Genomic DNA, 22726 nt, shown 5'->3' with positions numbered 1-22726 from the left:
TGGACTATTCTTGGTCTCCAGGATCATTCAGACTAAAACTTTGTAGTAATTATACTTAGGTCACATCAAGGAATATCTAAGGTGTTAGACGAAGCTTTGCCCAAATCACCAATCACCCATTTTACCAAGTGAGTGCATGGCCCCTTTCGGCTTACACATAGATATGAAGTATCTAGATAATTACATGCTTATGTGCTTATTATCTGTGCCAAGGTGATATGTGTTAGATAAAATAATATCAGATGATATTTAGCTGATTTAATTATATAAGTATTTTACACTTATAACAGAAATTGGGTGGTGACGGGTGATGAGAAATAGGTGATGCTAGATAGGTGATGTTAGATTGGTGATAAATAGCCGATGACTATCAGACTGATTGATGACAGTCTCGAAGAACATTGGCATCGATGAACTTCGTGCCTATAAGTATTGGCAGCTATGGACTTAGTGCCTATTAGTTAAATGCTGGCAGCTATGGACTTAGTGTCTATTAGATAAATACTGCAATGATGGACTTCGTGCCCATTTGATATAGGAGATGATATGTCAATACGATGTAGGTGATGACGATATAACCCTAAGGAAGAATAGATAAGAAAACAAGGATGGGTAATTGTGTTAATGGTTTGATAATTAAACATATTAACTATATTATTGTGGGTTGAAAACCCTATATACTCACCAGGTTTCCCAACCTGACCCACTCAGTTTATTGTACCATAGGAAATTATATATGATGATATATGTATCTGTTGAGAGATTCAAGGAGATGTAGACTATTAGTGTAAATAAATGTTGTAAATCTTCATTTATGATTATGTTTATTATATTTACGATGACATCTTGAGTTTTATAAATAAAATACATTTCTTGGAAATGTCTTGATGATATTACTATCATGTTTTTGGGACAAAATTGGGCAAAGTAAATCTTTTTAAAAGGATACTCTGATTTATTAAGCATAAACGAAAATCGGTGTTTTCTTGCCATAAAAATGAGGATGTCACATTAGAAGCTCTCGGGTCAGAGTTCTGTCCGTACATTTACCGATATTCGTCAAAAAACTTTGTAAGTTAGGCTACACTTATTTTAAATTAAGTGTAACTTATATTTATAGTCATAGTCGTTATTATGAACCTATAAATAAGATTTATTAGTAATTCCAATTCATTATACTGATTGATCTACTTACAGGAGTGATGTCTATGCTGGATTTAACGAGGTGTTTAAAGTGGGATTTCTGATATGATCCTACCTGGTTATTCCTTATTTGATATATCTTGATGTAGAAATTGAGATTATTGAGGAATCTAAGATATCATTATATAGTCACTAGGATTATGAAAATAAACTAATACTTAGTGCCATTTTAATATAGATCTTTTGAAAGGATAAAGTGTTAAGGCGAAGCGTTGCCCTAACCTCGAGTCACCTACTTTTGTCAGGTGAGTGCATAGTTACTTTCAAGAGCATAATTCAATAAAACTATTTATTAAATGCTAATTGTATTAGTTATACTCTGTCATTTATGTACTATAATAGTACTGCTTAACGAGAATTGTATTGGAAATCAGATTTGCCTTTAAGTTATAGTTTGGGTTAGTCATAGACTTATAAAAGGTACTAAGTTTCAAATAGGATAAACATATGATAGGTTTAATTATAAGGATAGAGTGTGAGATCCAAGCGAAGTGTAGTACTCCACCTCTTTTTTTGATGACCAAAAATGGTGGGTCTAGATCAGATAACCGGTAGGTATGTCTGGGTCATCGATCAGAGTAGATGACAACAGTTGACTGTTCTAAGTGGTCTAGTGAATTACGTTACTAGTATGGACTTATAACCTACAAACGTAGATAAAATGGGATACCATATTTATCAATAGCTCTAAACATTGGTTGCCTTTATATGACTTACACCGGCCTTGGACTCCCCTATCCATGTAGTCAAGAAGTTGCTCAAACGATTCATCAGGTTGGGTCATTCCTCTAGATAATTGCTGCCTTAGGATTTGTAAGAATCAATTGGGCAGGGTAGGTGGTCTCATGTCGGATTATACCTATAATGTTTGTTTCATGAATGTTATTATATATTATCATCAATTGGGCAGGGTAGGTGCATCTTACCAGGTTTTCCAAACCTAACTCACTCGTTTTATGTGCATCACATGTAGCGGATGTAAGGTAGTCAAAGTCTAATTAGGATGCCGAGTGAAATAAAGAGATGTGCATGTTATAGTATTTCAGGACCTTTTAGTATTTACGTTGTAATGTTTGTTTGGATATGAACAATGACATCCTCAGTGTTTTGAATAAAATGAAATAACTTACGGTATCTCAAAATGTTTTAATTAAAATGAGATTTTCCGCAACACAATAACCTAAAGCATAAAGAAAAAGTTTTAAATGGTTTTGAAAATTGGGGGATGTCACATATTTAAGGAGATTTAGACCATTAAATAATTTGATGTAAAGCCTATAAAGACTAGTTTATACTTATGTTTCTGTATCAGTTATGACATCACAAGCTTTTGAGTATTAATGAAAAACGTTTCTTCGGAAATGCTTTCGATATTAATATCATTTCACATTAATAATGTCTTGGGACAAATTTGACACTAATAAAAGAATACTTTTAAATTAGCATAAAGAAATTTTTTTAATTGGCCGTAAAATTAGGGATATCACATATATACATAATCAGTCGATCCATACATTATAGCCTAATCACCATTACATACATAAAAACAAATGATATAAACTGATTGACCCATCGGAAGACATTGTCACAAAATGATTTACTGGCTTTTTAATGGCTTTTTGGTGTGCATTATGTTAGGATCTAACCTAATTTAAATAGATTATGAATATGGAGGTAAATGAGAAATCTAATGATTTTAAATGGTACGTGAGAAATCATAACTAATTAGATGAGTGTTGGTTTGATAATAAAGTGGTACATCCTGATAATGATAGGGAGTTCATTTTAACATAATGTTGTGTGAAAATTTATAAACATTTAATTTATTACAATATATATATATATATATATATATATATATATATATGTTATTTTGTTTTTACTAACTATTGTGTGCTAGAATGCACAGATCTAGACCATCGGATGAATAAAATCAACAATCATGATCTGAGAGTCTATGATATTACAACAGAGTAACATGTATCTTATAATCACATAAATTTTAGCAAAATGATATTTTGGTCAATTAACCTATTTTAAAAAAAGGAAATTTTTGAATTTTAAGGGATCATTAATTCTCTTATTTTTAAAAAATCTGAATTTTTTAAATTAATTCTAATTAAAATTTAATATTACTTTTAATAGTAACCGCTTTTATTCTATCAGATAAACAAAAAGTCAACAATAAACTTGTAAATATATTTGCAATTTTATTCTTGCAGAATATTGTTTCATTCAAAATACTTTTTATGTTAAACATGTTTAAAGAATTATACAACTTATTATCAAGAATAACATTTTCTAAAGAATACAGATTTTATTCTTTAAGAATCACTATTTACATTTATCCGTAAACAAAAAGACTAAACAATTATTACAATCATTCTAAAAAAATTATGACCAATAATGGTTTAAGGATTACATTTATTCTTAAAGATTAAAACTAGAAATGGTTAAAAAAGAAAAAAAAACATCAAAATCTAACAAAACACTAATCTATTCTGACAGAATACATTCTGTCATAATACATTCTGTTAGAATACAATATCGTTCTCCATGTTTTCTTTATTTTCCACATTAATGACAACCTCTTCAAAACCTAAATTCACAAGGAAAACATAATCAACTTTCAAATATTAAAAATTTTAGTGCATTAAATATAATAAAACAATCAATTCTAATAGAATGTGATATACATTCAAATAAAATATAACTATAATTTCTACAAACCAACATTAACAATCATCCTTAAACTTGCAATGTATATTATTCTGAAAGAATGTAATGTTTCATTATTGAGGATGTCATTCTATAAGAATTGAGACCAATAACAAGAATAGAAACCAATTTTATTATGACAGAATTGATTACGGTAATTCACTGCTTAAGTTGACAAGGAATTCAAGATTTTATTCTGACAAAATTAGAATTCGATATTCCATTCTAGCAGAATGATCGACATTAAGATGCATTAAAAAAAACCTAACAATATAAATAGAAAAAAGGACTATGAAGAAGATCAATACATGAATGAAAACTGCAACTTTTTCACTACATAAATAAATATAAGTATGAAGTTATGTTCTCACCATTAGAAGCTCCATTTCTTGTTTAGTAGGACAAAATTTGATAAGATTCTCTACTTGATCATCAAATAAGATTGATTCATCCATAGCTAAAGCTGCAGCCTGTGTTGACAAATAAAATTGTGTTTATTTAACTAATTCACAAGACTAATCAAGTGTACAAACACTGCCATAATTATAATTATATCATGCATGTAGAGTGATTGATGATCTGAAACTTGAAAAAGAAACAAAACATAACATAATAATAACAAAAAACATCAAATTCATCACAAAACAAAAAATAGTAATTCACAAAACAATCAAAATTCAAAAGTGACTATTACAGATTGTGGATTTGTCGATTGCAGGCAAACAACAATCAACAACTGTATCCAAAAGTAAAGGGGCAATAAATCGACAAAGCCAAAGGGAAATTGGGGGGGAAATGTAGTTGGGGTTTGAATTTGGAAGCCAAAGGGCAGGCAATCGACAATCGTCCTCCTCCCTTGATATCTCTCCACAGAAATCTGAAATTTAGAAGTGAAATATTGTATACAGATTAACATATTAGAGAGGAGAGGAGAGGAGACGTGAAGATGAATTCCAGAGAAAGAGAAAAAAAGAATCGGCTAGGGTTTTTTTCAACAAATTTTGACTTTTACATCCCATATTTAAAGGAATAATTGTAACGACCATAAAATTTCCAACCAATTTAAACTTTTCAAAAACAACCCCGTTTCATTATTATTACAAAAAGGTTTTCAATACAATTATCATCAGAGTCTTCCCAGAATCACATCATAAAACAAAATCATGAGGAGCGGTACGATCACGCCTTTGTCTTGCCACGGTCTCCTGAAGAACCTGAAAAACATTAAACCACAACTGTAAGCCCGAAAGCTTAGTGAGATACCCCCAAAATACCAACCACATATACCATACACGCACAACATGCCATAACATAACAGAACACAGAACAGCCATGCACTTCGGGTCTACTGTGTGACTGGTCCGCCGCACCGGCCTTCAGTCCACCTGGTCCACCCTCCGAGTCTAGCCATATACATCGATTCTACAGTGTGATTGGTCTACCCGCACCGGGCCTTCAATCCACCTGGTCCACTCTATGAGTCTACAGTGTGACTGGTCCGCCCGCACTGGGCCTTCAGTCGGCCTGGTCCACTCACAGAGCCTCGGCACGTCTGGTCCGCCCTCTCGGGGCCTACATCCTATCCGGACCGCTCGCTGGGCCTTCGGGACAACCGGTCCACCCTGGGTATGTTGGCCTACAACACAAAGCAGGACCCGCCTCAACCCAACCCCAGTCCAACAACCATGTGCACATAAACATTCAATCATATAACAATTCACATTCAATCAAGCCGATCAAGCAAATCACGTAACATAACATCATCCTAACCAGGATACCGACCTAACCGGTCTTTAGCATAATACCATCCTAACTACCAGGATGTAGACATAGCAAAGCGATAACGTAACAACGATACCCGGATCACAATCCGATAAAAGGCCGGCCTTGGTGCCTTAGACCCTGTTGATATAGTGAGGATAACTCACCTCGCAACTGCCGAAACTCTGAACTGAAGAAGCAGATTCCCGAATCACCGCCTCACCGAAAATCCCGAACTATCCGAAGCAGCAAAATAACCATTAGACCAAACACAATATCCTTCCAAGGGTAAATTGACCAATTTACCCTTAACTCAATCTGGTCCATGACTAAGGCCCACAATTCAAAATATGAAAGGCCCATCACTAGATAAGCTCTCAAGCCCACTAATGGCCCAAAGACCAAAAGTCTGAAGCAAAGCCCAATATTGGCCCAATTTACTAAATTGGGCCCACCTCACCAAATGGGCTAGATCCAAGGTCCATAATAATTAGTGAGTCCACAATACTCCATCCATAATGTCCAGTCACGACCCAAGATCTAGTAGCCCAATAACAGCCCAATCTCCTAAGGCCCAAAATGAAAACCCAACAGAGGGAGTACGCTGGGCGTACAACGATGCTCGCGAAACGGAGTTGGGACACAGACCCACTACGCTGGGCGTACTCTCAGTTACGCTGGGCGTAACTCCGCTGAACTACAACATCTCATAAGATCTTAATGGCTTTAGCTCTTAAGTCCAAACTTCAGATCCATAGACCAAATATGCCTAGGATTCATAAAGTCTCAAACTTTATTACATGGGACGTCCATAAAGCTCTTAATCCAAGGTCTTAATCCATTAAGACCTATCTATAACACATGTGAGACAACCAAAGCCCTTGGGACCTCATTTTTCTTACCCAAGACCTCTCTTAAGGTCTAAAAGGACAGCTAATCTCAACCAACTCGAAACATGCATCAAGATGAGGGTTTTTGGGACAAGAATGATGTCAAAACTTCGCAACACATAGATCTACACAATATGATTGTCAAGCTAGAGACTTTTTACCTCAAAAGAGCCTCAGAATATGATGTCTTTCCAGATCTACAAGCTCCAGCCACACAACTCCTTCTTTGACAACTTCTTATTTCTTCTTCAAGACTCTCTTTGCCAAAATAAGCTTTCCAAGGCCAAACACACCCAACAATGGAGGTGGGACGACTATCTAGGGTTTCTGAGGTTAAGAGAGTGCTTATGGAGGCTAGGGTAAGAACCATTATGTTCCTTATATAGTGGCTGACCCTAAATTTAGGGTTTCTGGACGATAGACGTATGCTGGGCGTACATCCAGTACGCTGGGCGTACATCAAGAGACCTCCGCGTTCCTTTCCTCCACTAGGCTGGGCGTATGTCCAGCTTACGCTGGGCGTACCCAGCCAACCACAAGCGCGCATGCAAGGGACCCCTTTGCTAAATTTTCCCCCTTAAGGGACCATGGCTGCCCACATCTTTAATTTACAACCTCTCCTCCATCATAAGCCGTTCTTGCCAAACTCTATATCCACATCAAGGACCGAAACGCCCTTACTCTTGCTCTTAGGAACCCAAAATTAGATATTTCAAGAACGGGGCGTTACAATAATAAACAATATATTCATTATCTATCATAATTAAATATGCAAAGATTACTATAATACCCTTAAATGATTTATTTAACTATTTATTTTTTCCTAAATTCCTATTGGCGCATTCATGCACACAATAGCTGCTAGAAACATTTGAAGCTAGCTCTCTCTCTCTCTCTCTCTCTCTATATATATATATATATATATATATATATATATATATATATAGGGCTAGGTTCAAATGTAGATGAACATCTATTATGCGAACATGTGGACAGTGCTATTCTGTGAGAATGACTACAATAATTTGTTGTTTGATAATGTTAATAAGTTCAACCTCACATAACTATTATCATTATCACACAATTTCAGTAGTTAAATCGTCTATAAAGGTATTATGGACTCTTTTTTATGCTTCTCATTCTGTCATAATGTGTTCTTGATAATCATATTCTGTAAGAATGAGAATGAGTGAAAAAAGATGTGTGAGAATAAAAATAAATAATAATTAGTGAGAATGTATGATAATGATGATAATTATGTGTGATTGAATGTATTCATATTACCAAACAATCTATTCTATTAGTTATTCTCATGGAATAGCACTGTCCACACACGTCCGCACAATAGATGTCATCTATATTTTAACCTAGCTCTCTCTCTCTCTCTCTCTCTCTATATATATATATATATATATATATATATATATATATATATGGACACTCCAGAATATCACCTCCATGGCGGAGCCAATGCAGAGGCATGTCGGTGTTGTGCTACCCCTAACGCCTATTCCCGAGTTTTAATAAAGAAACCAAAAGAAAGGAAAAGAAAGTAAGGAGAGAAAAGAAGAAAAAAGAAAAGAAAAGAAATTTGTATTTTGTGTTCCCAAGTTGACGAGAAGTGAGAGGAAAATTGATCATTTTATTCTTTCTCTCCAAATCCTTCCAAATCGGAAGGAAAGTTAGGAGAGAAAATAATCATTCAATTTCTTTCTACTTTTTTCTTTTAGTGAAACTTGAGAACATTAATTTCTTTTATTTCCTTACTACTTCCACCCATTTCCTTTCCTTTCCCTAGTTAAGTTGAACTCATGAAAATGGTCTAACTATTTCAATTGATATACTTGTAAAGCTTAATTAACTATACCATACGCTCTACATAGATTGGTTATTAATTAATTCCACTTAAACCCACCGCTATCCTTATAACTTTGATTTTTTACTGGAGATATTGTTTTTTTAATTATTTATATATTAAATAATTATGCATTCTCATGCCCCACTTTTATGGTTGAATAATGGCTACTCCCTTCTTTCAAAATCAAAAAAATCATTTTTTTAAAACATATTACAAAATGACAAATAATGATGTGTAATTACTGATTTTTTAAACTCTTCCACTTAATTAGAAAAATTATCGCAAAAGATAATCTAAATCTCAAATTTAAAGTCTTAAAAATCACAATCATAAATTCAATTCTATCAAAAATTTAAAATACTTTGTCCAACAAAACATACAATTAGTCTTTAAAACTAAAAAAATGTTAATGAAGAAAATCCCAAAACAAAAAATATAAACCCTAACCAATCTATGTCATTTCTTGCTATTCGGTCATCACTAACTAGTAACACTGTTAAATAATATTCCATGTGTAAACCTTTGCTCTTCGTAGTCATTGTCTCGATGTCTTGAGATGTTGTCGGTCATTGTCTCGTTGATTTAAGATCTCATCGCTCACCGTCTTGAGCTCCCGACCTCTGGTTGAATGTAACTCCCTCGTTCTTTCTCACTAGCAAAATCTCTCTCTCTCTCTCACACACACACACACAACAAATTGGTTCACTGCCTTTATATTTGACTGTGTTTCTATGTAACTTTTACATTTTGTTCTTGAATTTTTTGGGTTGTTGGTTTTATATATCTATTTTGATATGTGACTTGATTTTTAAATTACTTGTTGAGATTATTGTCTTTAACTTAGAGTTGTTAGTTTTGACCAAAAGTTATAGATTTTTTTATATAGAACTATAAATGTAAGCTCTTCTTGTCTGAAATTTCTAGCTCCGCCTCTGATCACTACGGTTCCCATACTCAGACTATGAAATATTATGCACCGAAAAAAATAGTTATTTTGTTAAAATAACAAAAACAACTTGATTATTTTTATTAATTAAATTGTTTATAAGACTTCATTTTGGTAACATTCTATCCTTTTTTCAACACATGTCAAAAATAAAAACATGTAATCATGTTTGGGACGACAATCACACTCTTTTAGACAATTGTTTTGCAGATTTTAACTACATATTTTTATTATTACATTTAATCTTTAATTATTTAAAACTTTAATAAATATTTTATTTATTATGTAATATTTTTAACAAATATTTTGTTTATTTACTTTTATTATTAAATAGTTTTATTATTATATTTAATCTTTAATTATTTAAAAATCTAATTTTGTAAAACTTATGGATATGAGTTATAAACGAGCATTAAAAATATAGTACATGCCCTTATTAATCTTTAATGTATTTTAAAGGCCACAATAAAATTTTAAAAATAATATCATTTATATACATTTAATATAATATGTAAATAAATACCATCATAAATAATCAAAACATGATAAATATGAAAAACATAACTTTATTAATTAAAACATAATGATAATCACTAAAATATATATTATTTTATAAATACATATAACAAAAAATAGCATATATATATATATATATATATATATATATATATATATATATATATATATATATATATATAGAGAGAGAGAGAGAGAGAGAGAGAGAGAGTAAAAAAAACTCATGTTGAAAATGACGAATGCTAACTCCATTATGAGTTGTGAACTCATTTTCATTTTCCTGATGAGACTTTTCTTATTGGAAGATCAAAATTTTGTTTATCAGGAGAATAATCATATCGAAAACTTGAAGTTGATAACATCGTCATATGGTTATAATAAAAAGAAATTACAAGGGGTCTCAATGAAAGGCATAAAGACTACAAAGAATAAAGCAAATATAAATATTAGCTAAACAAAACCCTAATGAGCTAAAGACTAAAGAGCCCACAAACAAGTATGCTAATAATATATAAGCTAACACCCCCCCTCAAACTTACAATGCTGCAACAATAAGCATTGGGAGTTTGTCACATAAGAACCAAAACTGAGAAGCCGATAGAGCCTTCGTAAAAATATCCGCAAGCTGCAAGGTTGATGAAACAAATGGAAGCGATATGGTCTTGAGCTACATGTGATGACAGGTCAAATGACAATCAATCTCAATATGCTTCGTCTGCTCAAGAAAAACTGAATTCTTTGCAATTTGTATCGCACTTTTGTTATCACAATGCAAGGGAGTAGATGAAGAAATACGAACTCCCATATCTACAAGCAGCCACTGTAACCAGATAATCTCACATGTAGTTACAGTCGTAACACGATATTCAGCCTCCGTGGAAGATCTAGAGACAACATCTTGTTTCTTGCTCTTACATGAAATGAGAGACTCTCCAAGAAATACGCAAAATCCAGTGGTGGACTTACGATCATGGCGATCAACATCCCAATCAGCATCACTATAGGCACGTAACTCAAGAAAAGACGTCGAGGGAAACAAGAGGGTCTGAAACTAAGTGCCACGAAGATATCTCAGAATACGAAGAACAACTCCCCAATGAACAGAGGTAGGGGCAATAACAAAGTAACTGACAACATGAACAACATGAGCAGTATATGGACGAATAACTGTGAGATAGACCAAGCTTCCCACAACAGTGCGAGAAAGGTTCGGATCGGATAAAGGATCACCATAAGTAGGAGAGTATCGTGCATTGGTTTCAAGAGGAGTATCAACAGTCCGATTGTCAGAAAGGCATGCCCGTGTAAACAAGTTAGATATATATTTATTCTGAGAAAGAAGATACCCTTTCTTAGACTGAGCTACCTCAATACCCAAGAAATAACGCAACAATCCCAAATCCTTCATAGCAAATCGATAGGCTAGATCATGCTTCAAAGACTCAATACCACCATGGTCATCACCCGTAATAATGATGCCATCCACATATAAGGACAGAAGAATCCGTCCTACACTCGAGCATCTAATAAACAAAGCAGAATCGTGATTACTCTGGATAAATCCAAGAGAGGTAATCACTATGGAGAATTTTTCAAACCAAGCACGAGGGGCTTGCTTGAGACCATACAAAGCTTTGCGAAGCCGACAAACCTCACCCGACCGGTGTTGAATTCCTAGGGGAGGAGTCATATAAACCTCTTCACGGAGGTTACCATTCAAAAAAGCATTCTTGACATCAAGTTATTAATCCAAGTAATTACCTTGGAGTTATCAGTTTCCCAAGCATCAAGTAACAAATAAAAATTCTCAGTTTGAGGTATTAAGGGTTTGGCTTTAGTCCCAGTGACATAGCCCCACATATTCTTCTCATGAAGGAAGCTCTTCATAACGTAACTCCAATACATATAATTCTTTCCATCCAAACGAGTACTGATTGACTGAAGGGAATCATCCTTTCCGGTCATGTTTGACAATGAATAAATAACCACATTGACACTATAGCAATATGAGAATGAGAGGAGTAACAAACCAACGGAAGCAATCAATCGGACAACAAGAAATCGAACAGCAACAACGAATCAACAACAACAACAAACGAAATTCACCAACAAAAAACACATCAACAACGAATACCAGCAACACTGAATCAACAACAGCAACAAACGAAATTCACCAACAAAAAACACATCAACAATGAATACTAGCAACAACCAACAACGAATACCACGCCACAGATGATTGCTACAAAGGCTTCTAACAACGTATCAAACATCCGCTATGATACCATGATAACATTGTCATATGATTATAATAAAGAGAAATTACAAGGAGTCTCAATGAAAGACATAAAGACTACAAAGAATAAAGCGGATATAAATACTAGCTAGACAAAACCGTAATAGGCTAAAGACTAAAGAGCCCATAAACAAGTGGGCTAATAATATATAGGCTAACAGAAGTAAGCTTGAAAATTATTTTCTCTGAGAAAAATTTAAAAATTGAGCTTTATTGTGGGCGTTGAACCTACTTTTCGACTAAAACAAAGTTTGAAAATTTGAACTTCAATTTGGTTTTTGGCCTGTTTAACGGTTTCGTTTCTATGTTCCAATTGCATAACACATTCCAACTTCCAAATTCCCCATAATTTGTGGAAGACAATATAATAGCGTAGAATACCATTTAACTATTCCAAACCATACATATACTTTTGGTATAAAATGTGTAGCTTGTAAAATTAGACTTTTTTTTTTGGATAAATAATAATATATGGTGTTTTTTCATGAGTCATTTGTAATATTTTTACAATCAATTCATATAAATTAAGAACTTTGCTATAAACATGGTTCCCATATTACACAGTTTATCATGAAATAACACACCAACTACGTATAACTAACATATGCCATTGAATTTAACCATCTAATAAAGCTTTCTAATAATAAAATTAAGTTATATGCAAGAGATATATTTCATAAGCACCTATCACATTTATAAGAAAACTAATAATGTATATCTATATCTATAGCTGATAACAACCCATGAGAAAGTTTAATCATCAATGCACTTTCATTGAGTTGTTATCAAACTAAGAGGTAGACAAACATTATTAGATACTTTGAATAAATAGGCTTCAACTTGATATAACTTCTTCGAACACTAAGAAGGGCTCATAATTCATTTAATGAAGAACAAGGACCTTTCGCGATATGTTCCATTCATAGCTATAATCTTGTTTTAGCACCATGGTTAACCGAGGGATACCACCAAATATCCTACCACTGACCTCGACTATGGTAGGTGTTGGCAACAAAGAACGTTAAAGGTTTCATGTAGTAGACATGAATACATATGTGGTAGTCTTTATTTGGTTTGATTGTAACTCGAACAAAAACAACATGATAATTTTTATGAACACAAAAAACCAAACATTAAATTTTAGTGAAGAAAAAATATCTTGCCCATGAGTTTCAAACATGTTCTTCCCATAAGTTTTGTACATGTTATTCATATGAGTTTCAAACATGTTTTTATGAATTTGGAATATGTTATTTGTAGTATACGAGTTTCGAACTAGAATAATATGTTATTTTGCTTGTATACTTTAAAAAGGAAATAATATAGGTCATACTATTTATTCCCTATAAGTTCTGTACATGTTAGTCATTGTTTATGAGTTTCAATTGAAAAATTATTTTTATATAATACATATAGAATCGATATAAATACGAAAAAGATCACAACTTTATTATGCGAATCGATAAATATAAAGAATATATAAATTTCCCCCGGTTTTTGAAATTGTATTCGTATGAAAATGAAAAATAATTAATAAAAAAATACTAGAAAAATTGTGATTAAAATTTTTGAAATTGGTTTTTGGTTTGTGAAAATTTGTACAATCTTAAAGGGATGGGTGCAAAACAATTGCGTTCGCAATGAATTGATCATATTGATTTTCTCTTAAAAGGATAGGTTATTTTGTGACATATCTATATAAATTGTTCCGATGATTATACATATTATATAAGTGAAATATTTAAAATTCTAGTGTAACAAAAAGTTAAAAAATGCGATATCACTTAATATTAAGTTAAAAAAATGCGATATCACTTAATATTAATATTTTATATCTTAGTGTATTAAAAAGTTAAAAAATATTACATAATTTGGTATTATCTCAATAAGTCACCATCTATTGCCTAATTTAGTATATTAATTAGAAAAAGTTTATTTGTACCTTTAAATTAAGCTAGTGGTTTAACATATCACTAAAAATGAGTTAAAAATTCAATTGCATAACAAGTATAGGGGTCATTTGTGTCATTCTATATTGTGCACGGGGATACCCATAACACTATATGTATTATAGGGATATTCCTTGTGACAATACAAACACACAATCGCTATAGCCTATATATGCTTTATGCATACATATCATCTGCATCTATTGGTAATCTGCCATATGCAATTGTGCCCAGATATTCTCTCTGTAATTTCAAAGAACCCCATAAAATTCATGGCGGAAAATTAAACCTTTCTTCTTCTCTTTTTTTTTTTTTTATCGATCCTTGTAAAACCTAGACCACACCACATTTTCTTTCCACGATTCGAGTATTAGCATCAGTTTTTCTGATCCGTACGTCTAATTTGTAAGCATGGAGTGATTCTTCATCACTACTCTCTCTAATCAATTCAATGTGTGTTTTTCTTTGTAAAATCAGCTGAAAATAAATGTTAAACGCCTCGAACTTGTTTTCATTGCGTCTAGTGTTTTTGTTCTCTTGTTGATTTACAATTTTATAATTAAAATTGTTGGATCTCACAACGTCTGTCGTTTTATTTTATTAATTTATATTTTTTGTTTTCTAGTAGACGTTATGTTGGATTACTGTCATTGATGATAGCTTTCTTTAATTTATCATCACGCCGTTTTTGATTCTGGCGACTGCACGTGTATATTGGCACCGATAAATTCAAGTTTATCGTAATTAATACTGTAAAAATCGAGTTTTCATTATGATGGGTTTTTTTGTTTTCAGTCTTCAGGGAATATAAAAAAAAATCAAGAAACAAAAAAGAAGAAATCAAAAGGAAACTGAAAGAAAGAAACCCTTGGGGTGTTGTTACTACCCCTTTGCCAGTACTGAGGTGTGTTATTCTTGCTGTCTTTCTCATTGAAATCAACAGGAAACAGAAAGACACTGTATTTCTTCCAATTACCATTTTAATTTCATCTTTTGGTGTAAAGCTCAGTAGTTTATGATCAGATAATTATTTATTGTTTCTTTCGTCTTTACTAAACTACCACTGTTTAATTCTATGATGTTGTTTCCTGTTTTATTACCTAAAGTAAAGTTAATCAGAATCAGAGTGTTCTGCAATCGAGGCCTACGACTCGGAAAAAACCAAACACACAGTAACAAAACTTGCAGCGAATATAGTAACTGAATGTTAGAAGTTATAATATGGTGTTGGACGTCTAACAAATTCTTTTTATTTAAGGAAGTAGTAGATGAAATTAGGGTATCTAAGTAACTTTACTTTACCATTTGATAATCAGATTTATTGTAACTAGTATCAAACTCATTAGTCAAAAAACCGATTCTTTGAAGTTTATCTTTTCAGGATCTACATCCAAATATGGCATTAATATCCAGATCAAATAACAATTTGGCTTAAACTTCATTGGAATTGTGATAATTATGCTACAATAAGACCTAATGAGTTATTTACATATAGTCTTGTTAATTTACACATATCTTTAACTCATGTGGCATTTTCAGAATTAGGAGGGCAAAGAGGGTAGTAAAAAAGACAAAATGGCTGATCTTTGGAGTTCATTTTGCGGGTGTTCCAGCAATGACAAGCATTGTGATCAAGATTTGGGTTTTATCACGAATCCATCTTCGTGTATGAATCATGTTTTAATCATTTGCTTCGATATATTACTCTTCTCCATGTTACTCCTATCCATTTTTACCAAATCGCCATTGAAAACCACCAGAAGATCATCACTTTTTCACCGAAAATCAACTTTACAGTTGGCTTCAGCAATCTTTAATGGTTTACTTGGAACACTGTACATATGTTTGGGCATTTGGACATTGAAAACCACCATTCTTCCTTTGCATCAATGGCTCACATTCTTGTTTCATGGAGTAACATGGTCAACAGTCTCACTAACCATAAGCCTAACCGGAAAACATTTCTCAAAAATCCCCGTTCGCCTTCTGTCAATAGTTTCTGTTCTATTCGCCGGATTTTTTGGCGGCTTATCGGTTCTCGACCACTCAATGTCAATCAAGATGGCCATGGATACAACCTCTTTCCTAGGAGCAGTCTTACTTTTAGCATGCACTTACAAAGGCTTCAACTATGAAGAAATTAACGACAACAACAACAGTCTTTACACCCCTTTAAATGGTAACACCAATGGCACCAAAGTAATTCACAACGAAAACCTAACCCCACTTGCCAAAGCTGGATTTTTCAATGTAATGTCGTTTTGGTGGTTAAACCCATTGATGAAAACAGGAAGCCAGAAAACCCTCGAGGATAAAGATATGCCAAAATTACGCACAGAAGATCGAGCCGAATCGTGTTATTCCAACTTCTTAGACCGGTTTAACAACGAAAAGCAATCTCAGCCGTCGATCTTGAGAACAATCGTGATGTGCAATCTAACAGAGCTTCTCGTATCGGGATTTTTCGCGTTGTTAAAAATAATCACGGTTTCCGCGGGCCCGCTTTTTCTCAAAGCGTTCATACGCGTTGCGGAAGGTAACGAAAGTTTTACTGGCGAAGGTTACGTTTTAGCCATCGCGCTTTTCTTTTCCAAAACATTAGAATCGTTATCACAGCGACAATGGGACTTTAGGTGTAGACTTATTGGTATACGTGTTCGATCGTTACTCACAGCAGCAATTTATAAAAAACAATTAAATCTATCTAATTCTGCCAAAATCACACATTCTGCTGGAGAGATCATGAATTATGCCACTGTGGACGCATATCGAATTGGGGAATTCCCGAATTGGTTACACCAAACATGGACAACAAGTCTCCAGCTTATATTCGCACTTGCTATTCTTTTCCAAGCAGTCGGTTTGGCCACATTTGCATCATTGGGAGTTATAATATTTACAGTTATTTGCAACGCGCCACTTGCTAAATTACAACATAAGTTTCAATCGAAGTTAATGGTGGCACAAGATGAGAGGTTGAAAGCCATATCTGAGGCTCTTGTGAATATGAAAGTTTTGAAACTTTACGCCTGGGAGATTCATTTCAAGGGTGTGATTGAAAAGTTAAGGGCAGTTGAAGATAAATGGTTATCAGCTGTTCAGCTTCGAAGAGCTTATAACAGTTTTTTATTCTGGTCTTCTCCTCTTTTGGTCTCCACTGCTACTTTTGGAGCTTGTTATTTCATTGGGATTCCTTTAAATGCTAGCAATGTTTTCACATTTGTGGCAACTTTAAGGTTAGTTCAAGATCCTGTTAGAACGATTCCGGATGTTATCGGGTTTATTATTCAAGCAAAAGTTGCATTTTCAAGAATCTTGAATTTTCTTGAGGCACCGGAGCTCGAGAGTGGCCATGTAAGGCGGAAGGTGAAAAATGAGGGTTTGGATTGTAACATTTTGATCGAGTCTGCAAGTCTTTCGTGGGAAGGGAATATTGTGAAGCCTACTTTAAGAAAGATCAACTTACAGGCTCGATTGGGTGAAAAGATTGCTATTTGTGGAGAGGTGGGGTCCGGTAAGTCTACTCTTTTGGCGGGAATTCTTGGAGAGGTTCCGATCATCGAGGGAGCTGTAAGTAATTTACATATTTTAGCATCCTCTTTCATTTCTACCTTTTAAATCCTTTTTTTTTTTTTTCTCAGCTTCAAGTATATGGGAGCATTGCGTATGTTTCTCAATCGGCTTGGATTCAAACGGGTAGTATCCGGGATAATATTTTGTTTGGGTCATCAATGGAGGATCAAAGATACCAAGACACACTTGAAAAGTGTTGTTTGGTGAAGGATCTGGAGTTATTAGAATATGGTGATCTTACTGAGATTGGAGAGAGAGGAGTTAATCTCAGTGGTGGACAGAAACAGAGGATTCAACTCGCGCGTGCTTTATATCAGGATGCTGATATCTATCTCTTGGATGATCCGTTTAGTGCTGTGGATGCACACACTGCTTCAAGCTTATTTAATGTAAACTAATTTAGAAAAAGAATATATACTTTTAGTTCATGATTTCCAGTTTGCGATGTCGAAATGGTAAATAATGCTTGAAGTTTTGCAGGGATTTGTTATGGAAGCCCTTTCTAGCAAGACGGTTTTGCTTGTGACTCACCAAGTTGATTTTCTTCCTACATTTGATTCTGTCCTGGTGAGTTAGTTCACAAATTTATCCTTTTTTTTTTCTTGTTGCTTTATCAAATATCTACTAAGCTTAAGGGATTTGTAGATCTGATATGTTTAATGTGTTGGACAGTTAATGTCAGATGGGGAAATCCTAGCAGCTGCTCCTTACCATCAACTAATGGCCTCAAGCCAAGAATTTCAAGACTTGGTGAATGCACACAAAGAAACAGCAGGCTCCGAAAGGCTTCTAGAAGTCACCTCTTCAAGAAAGCAGATACCTTCTATCAAAGACATTAAAAACACCCATACAAACAAATTACCAGTGGCATCGGGAGACAATCAATTGATCAAGAAAGAAGAAAGGGAAGAAGGGGACACTGGTTTCACACCCTACATACAATATCTATCCCAAAACAAAGGCTACATTTTCTTTTCCATAGCCGCATTTGCCCATGTCACCTTCATGGCATGCAATGTGTGTCAGAATTCATGGATGGCTGCAAATGTCGACAACGCTGACGTCAGCACTCTGAAATTGATCCTCGTGTACTTGGCTATTGGTGTTATAGCAATCATGTTTCTTCTCGTGAGATCACTCTTCACAGTTGCCTTGGGGTTACAATCGTCAAAATCGATATTTTCTCAATTACTCGTATCCCTTTTCCGTGCCCCTATGTCGTTTTACGATTCTACCCCTCTGGGTAGGGTACTAAGCAGGATCTCGGTGGATTTGAGTATCATTGATCTTGACATTCCATTTAATTTAATATTTGCTGTTGCCGCCACCACAAATTTCTACACTAATTTGGGAGTTTTAATCTTCGTGACGTGGCAAGTCTTGTTTGTCTCGATACCACTAATTTATGTGGCAATGCGATTACAGGTAATTTTTAATTGTCAAAAAAAAAAAACGTAATCTTTGATGATATTTTTATTTGATGAATTTGAAATGCACGATAAAACAGAGATACTACTTCTCGTCTGCAAAAATGCTGATGAGGATCAACGGGACAACCAAATCTTTGGTGGCAAACCATCTTGCTGAATCTGTGGCAGGTGCCATGACAATAAGAGCTTTCAAACAAGAAGATCGATTCTTTGCAAAAAATCTTAAAGTTGTTGACATAAATGCTAGTCCTTACATACACAGCTTTGCTGCAAACAACTGGTTGATCCAACGGCTAGAAATCATCAGTGCAACCGTTTTATCAGCTTCTGGACTCTGCATGGTGTTGCTTCCTCCTGGAACTTTCACTTCCGGTGAGCTTTTTTTTTTTTTTTTTTTTTTTTTTTTCTTTTTTTGTTCCTGAAATGTTATTGTTGTAGTAAATTCATGTGTTTGAGGTTTTGAATGCAGGTTTTATTGGAATGGCTATGTCTTATGGGCTTTCTTTGAACATGTCACTTGTTATGTCGATTCAAAATCAGTGCACATTGGTCAACTATATTATTTCAGTTGAGAGGGTCAACCAGTACATGCATTTACCAAGTGAAGCTCCTTTAGTGATTGAAGAGAATCGCCCTCCATCTAATTGGCCTGATGAGGGTAAGGTGGAAATTCAAGATTTACAGGTAAACTTCATAATTAATACCCTTTTTGCTAATTTACCAATTGGTACACAAAAGTGTTGGTTTTTAGTCTTGATACTAAGAAATTTAAAAAAAAAAAAAATGTTGAAAAAACAGATTAGGTATCGACCAGATGCACCTCTTGTTCTTCGGGGTGTTAGTTGTACGTTTGAAGGGGGACACAAGATTGGTATTGTTGGGAGGACAGGCAGTGGAAAGACTACACTGATTGGTGCATTGTTTCGTTTGGTGGAACCTGTTGGGGGTAAAATTATTGTTGATGGGATTGACATTTCAACGGTTGGACTTCATGATTTAAGGTCACGTTTTGGGATTATACCTCAAGATCCTACACTTTTCAATGGCACAGTTAGATACAATTTGGACCCCTTATGTCAACATACTGATCAACAAATATGGGAGGTAAATTCGAATTTAATGCACAGATAGTATAAGGTTCTTCCCTTTGTATTTATCTTCCAATTTCTGGCATTGAAGGTTCTTGGAAAGTGTCAGCTTCGAGAGGCTGTTCAGGATAAAGCAGGGGGGCTGGATTCGATAGGTAATTACTATACAGTAGAGAGTATTTTAGGTAGGGTGTAAAAAAAACATATTTTAATTATGCTTCTTATAAGTACATGCAGTAGTGGAAGATGGAACAAATTGGAGCATGGGGCAACGACAGCTGTTCTGTTTGGGGCGTGCATTGTTGAGAAGAAGCAAGATTTTGGTGCTTGATGAAGCAACTGCATCCATTGATAATGCTACAGACACAATGCTGCAAGAAACCATCAGATCCGAGTTTGCTGATTGCACCGTTATCACAGTGGCTCACCGCATCCCAACCGTAATGGACTGCACCATGGTCCTAACCATGACCGATGGTCAGTCGAACTCTAACTCACAGCTATCGTTTGTTTTTCCAATATTCCCAAAACTAAAATTAGTTTCAACCTGTAACAGGAAAAATAGCGGAATATGATGAACCCATGAAGCTTATGAGAAGAGATGATTCTTTGTTTGGACAGCTTGTGAAGGAATATTGGTCGCACTCTCAGTCTGCACAACTTGTGTGAACTTCATTTCATTCTGCCATTTGATCGGCTGAATCATATGTTATAGCAGAATAAAAACTTGAGAGACATAATATTTGCATATAGCCACAGTTGAGGTGTATATAGTGGTGGTATTTGATTAGGATCGATAGCAGCTACTCATTCTTGTTACACCATGCAACTCTTATTTTTCTTTCTATAATGATTGGGAAGAGGATCAAATAGATTTTACAACCACCTGAATATCATTGATAAATAAATACAGGACTTGAACTTCAAAACCTTCAAACTTCTTCTAAACAAGTTTTTAAAAAGGGTTAATATCACAAAATGACCATCAATAACTCTAGTCACTCGTTTTTTAAGTGTATTTATTTATTCAGCCTTTTTTTCCTATGTTTCATCACACCAGTAGATTAGATCTCTCAATAGCGGGTTGCTATTATTGAGTTTGGATTGGTCGTCTACATAAACACAGATGGACAAACTCATTCATATTGGATTTATGATGGATGTCATATAAGGTGCGTGCTGAATACCATTTTACCAAGTTGAAATCCATCCTAATTTTGTAAGGAGACATAGAAAAATAAGTTTATCCGTCTATAAAGTACAATTAAAAATAAGTGATTTAAAAGAGTAAATTAAGAGCTATTGGTTGCCATTTTATGATATCAATCCTTTTAATAATTTTAAGAGGCACAAAAAGTACTATGATTTTAATACAAAAGTAGTTGTTTCATTCATCTATTTGTTCTATTTTTACACAAAAGTTGTTCCATTCATTTATTTTACTTCAAATTTAAAAGGAAAGAAAAAACTTCTATTGGTTTTCTATGTTTACAAACTTGTTTTTATAAAAGAGTAACATCTTGTTTCTTTTTTACTTAACACACTTGATGAAGTTAACTCTTAATGTAGACCTATAAAAAGTTGTTTATGAAATGTCTTAAAATAAAACGTTGATCCAAATATTTAAAATTTTGGTCTTCTATCCTACTACATGTTTTTATGTGTTCACAACATGTTTCTCATCCCCCTTTCACCATTCATGGCTGGTGCATGCACCATGATCTTCTTTTCTGATGAAAATTTATCCTCGTCTTTTGCAATGACATTGCCACCACTAATGTCTCTCCTCTTTTCCCCGTTGATGATTTTGGGTCATCAAACAATTTAGTATGATCAAAATCAACTCGAGATAGGTTGAGCTCTCTATTAGCTATATTGTGAGCTTGATGATGTAGAGTTCACGCTTACATAAGTTGATGTGATTCCATAAAATATGGGGGCAGGTACACAATGGTCCCACCATCTCAATATAAAAAACTCACGGATGACCAACTTAATTGAGACAATAAAATTAAAATGTCGAAAAAATTTGGTTACTGTTCAAGTCGTTTATTTTTATGATTTATTGCTGTTTTACTTTTCTTTTATTGTTTTTGTCGTCTTCCATATTAAACATTATTATAATTTGTTAACTTAAAAGATTAAGAAATCAAGATATATTATATTGTCTATAAAACCGTTTTTTTGGTAGTCCTTGTGAATCACCTAATCATACAACTATACATTGATTTGATTTAATTCAAATATTACAATGGCCTATACAATAATCGTATATTGATTCGGCTTAATTCAAATATCATGATTATCTATTAATGATAAGGGTATCCATATAAACTTTTTTATAGTGTCCATCTAAATATATTATATACTGTAGTTGTGAGAACCATATATTATACGAGTTTATTTTAATAAAAAAAAAGGTTAACTATGAAGGTCTAAATATTTAAAAATTTTGAATTTATAAGAAAATTGAGAAAAATATTGATTTATTAAAATCA

At 33.9% G+C, this 22726-nt stretch overlaps 2 protein-coding genes across 3 annotated transcripts; one reads left to right on the top strand and one right to left on the bottom strand.

The window, feature by feature from the left end:
- Nucleotides 1–10943: 10943 nt before the first annotated feature.
- LOC111888841 (uncharacterized mitochondrial protein AtMg00810-like) lies at nucleotides 10944–11857 on the bottom strand. Its single transcript, XM_023884963.1, has 2 exons — nucleotides 11654–11857; nucleotides 10944–11444 (listed from the first exon to the last, which is right to left on the bottom strand). The coding sequence occupies exons 1-2, from the start codon at nucleotides 11855–11857 to the stop codon at nucleotides 10944–10946; spliced, it is 705 nt and encodes a 234-aa protein (XP_023740731.1).
- Nucleotides 11858–14327: 2470 nt separating this feature from the next.
- On the top strand, nucleotides 14328–21110 carry LOC111888824 (ABC transporter C family member 10). 2 transcript variants are annotated; one of them, XM_042899643.2, is made up of 12 exons: nucleotides 14328–14529; nucleotides 14933–15041; nucleotides 15677–17707; nucleotides 17779–18099; nucleotides 18191–18277; nucleotides 18383–19135; nucleotides 19218–19512; nucleotides 19610–19824; nucleotides 19939–20244; nucleotides 20320–20383; nucleotides 20466–20705; nucleotides 20785–21110. In XM_042899643.2, exons 3-12 carry the CDS (start codon nucleotides 15713–15715, stop codon nucleotides 20895–20897), a joined length of 4389 nt encoding a protein of 1462 aa, XP_042755577.1. In that variant the 5' UTR covers nucleotides 14328–14529; nucleotides 14933–15041; nucleotides 15677–15712; the 3' UTR covers nucleotides 20898–21110. The 2 variants fall into 2 exon arrangements, with proteins under 2 accessions (XP_042755577.1, XP_023740710.1); XM_023884942.3 differs by having other exon boundaries at nucleotides 14328–14542.
- Nucleotides 21111–22726: the final 1616 nt, after the last annotated feature.

This window comes from Lactuca sativa, chromosome 2 (genome assembly GCF_002870075.4).
Source record: "Lactuca sativa cultivar Salinas chromosome 2, Lsat_Salinas_v11, whole genome shotgun sequence".
NCBI classification, from domain to species: Eukaryota; Viridiplantae; Streptophyta; class Magnoliopsida; order Asterales; family Asteraceae; genus Lactuca; species Lactuca sativa.
Note: the sequence above shows the minus strand (reverse complement) of the source record. Positions and strands in the feature narration are given on the sequence as shown.

Excerpts from the sequence above, each read along its gene's own strand:
- LOC111888824 (XM_042899643.2), top strand. The coding sequence starts at position 15,713 with ATGGCTGATCTTTGGAGTTCATTTTGCGGGTGTTCCAGCAATGACAAG. Across the intron at positions 19,136-19,217 it reads ATGTGGCAATGCGATTACAG|AGATACTACTTCTCGTCTGC; the intron begins GTAATTTTTAAT and ends ACGATAAAACAG. Across the intron at positions 20,245-20,319 it reads CTGATCAACAAATATGGGAG|GTTCTTGGAAAGTGTCAGCT; the intron begins GTAAATTCGAAT and ends CTGGCATTGAAG.
- LOC111888841 (XM_023884963.1), bottom strand. The coding sequence starts at position 11,857 with ATGACCGGAAAGGATGATTCCCTTCAGTCAATCAGTACTCGTTTGGAT. Across the intron at positions 11,445-11,653 it reads GGGAAACTGATAACTCCAAG|AGTAATCACGATTCTGCTTT; the intron begins GTAATTACTTGG and ends GGATTTATCCAG.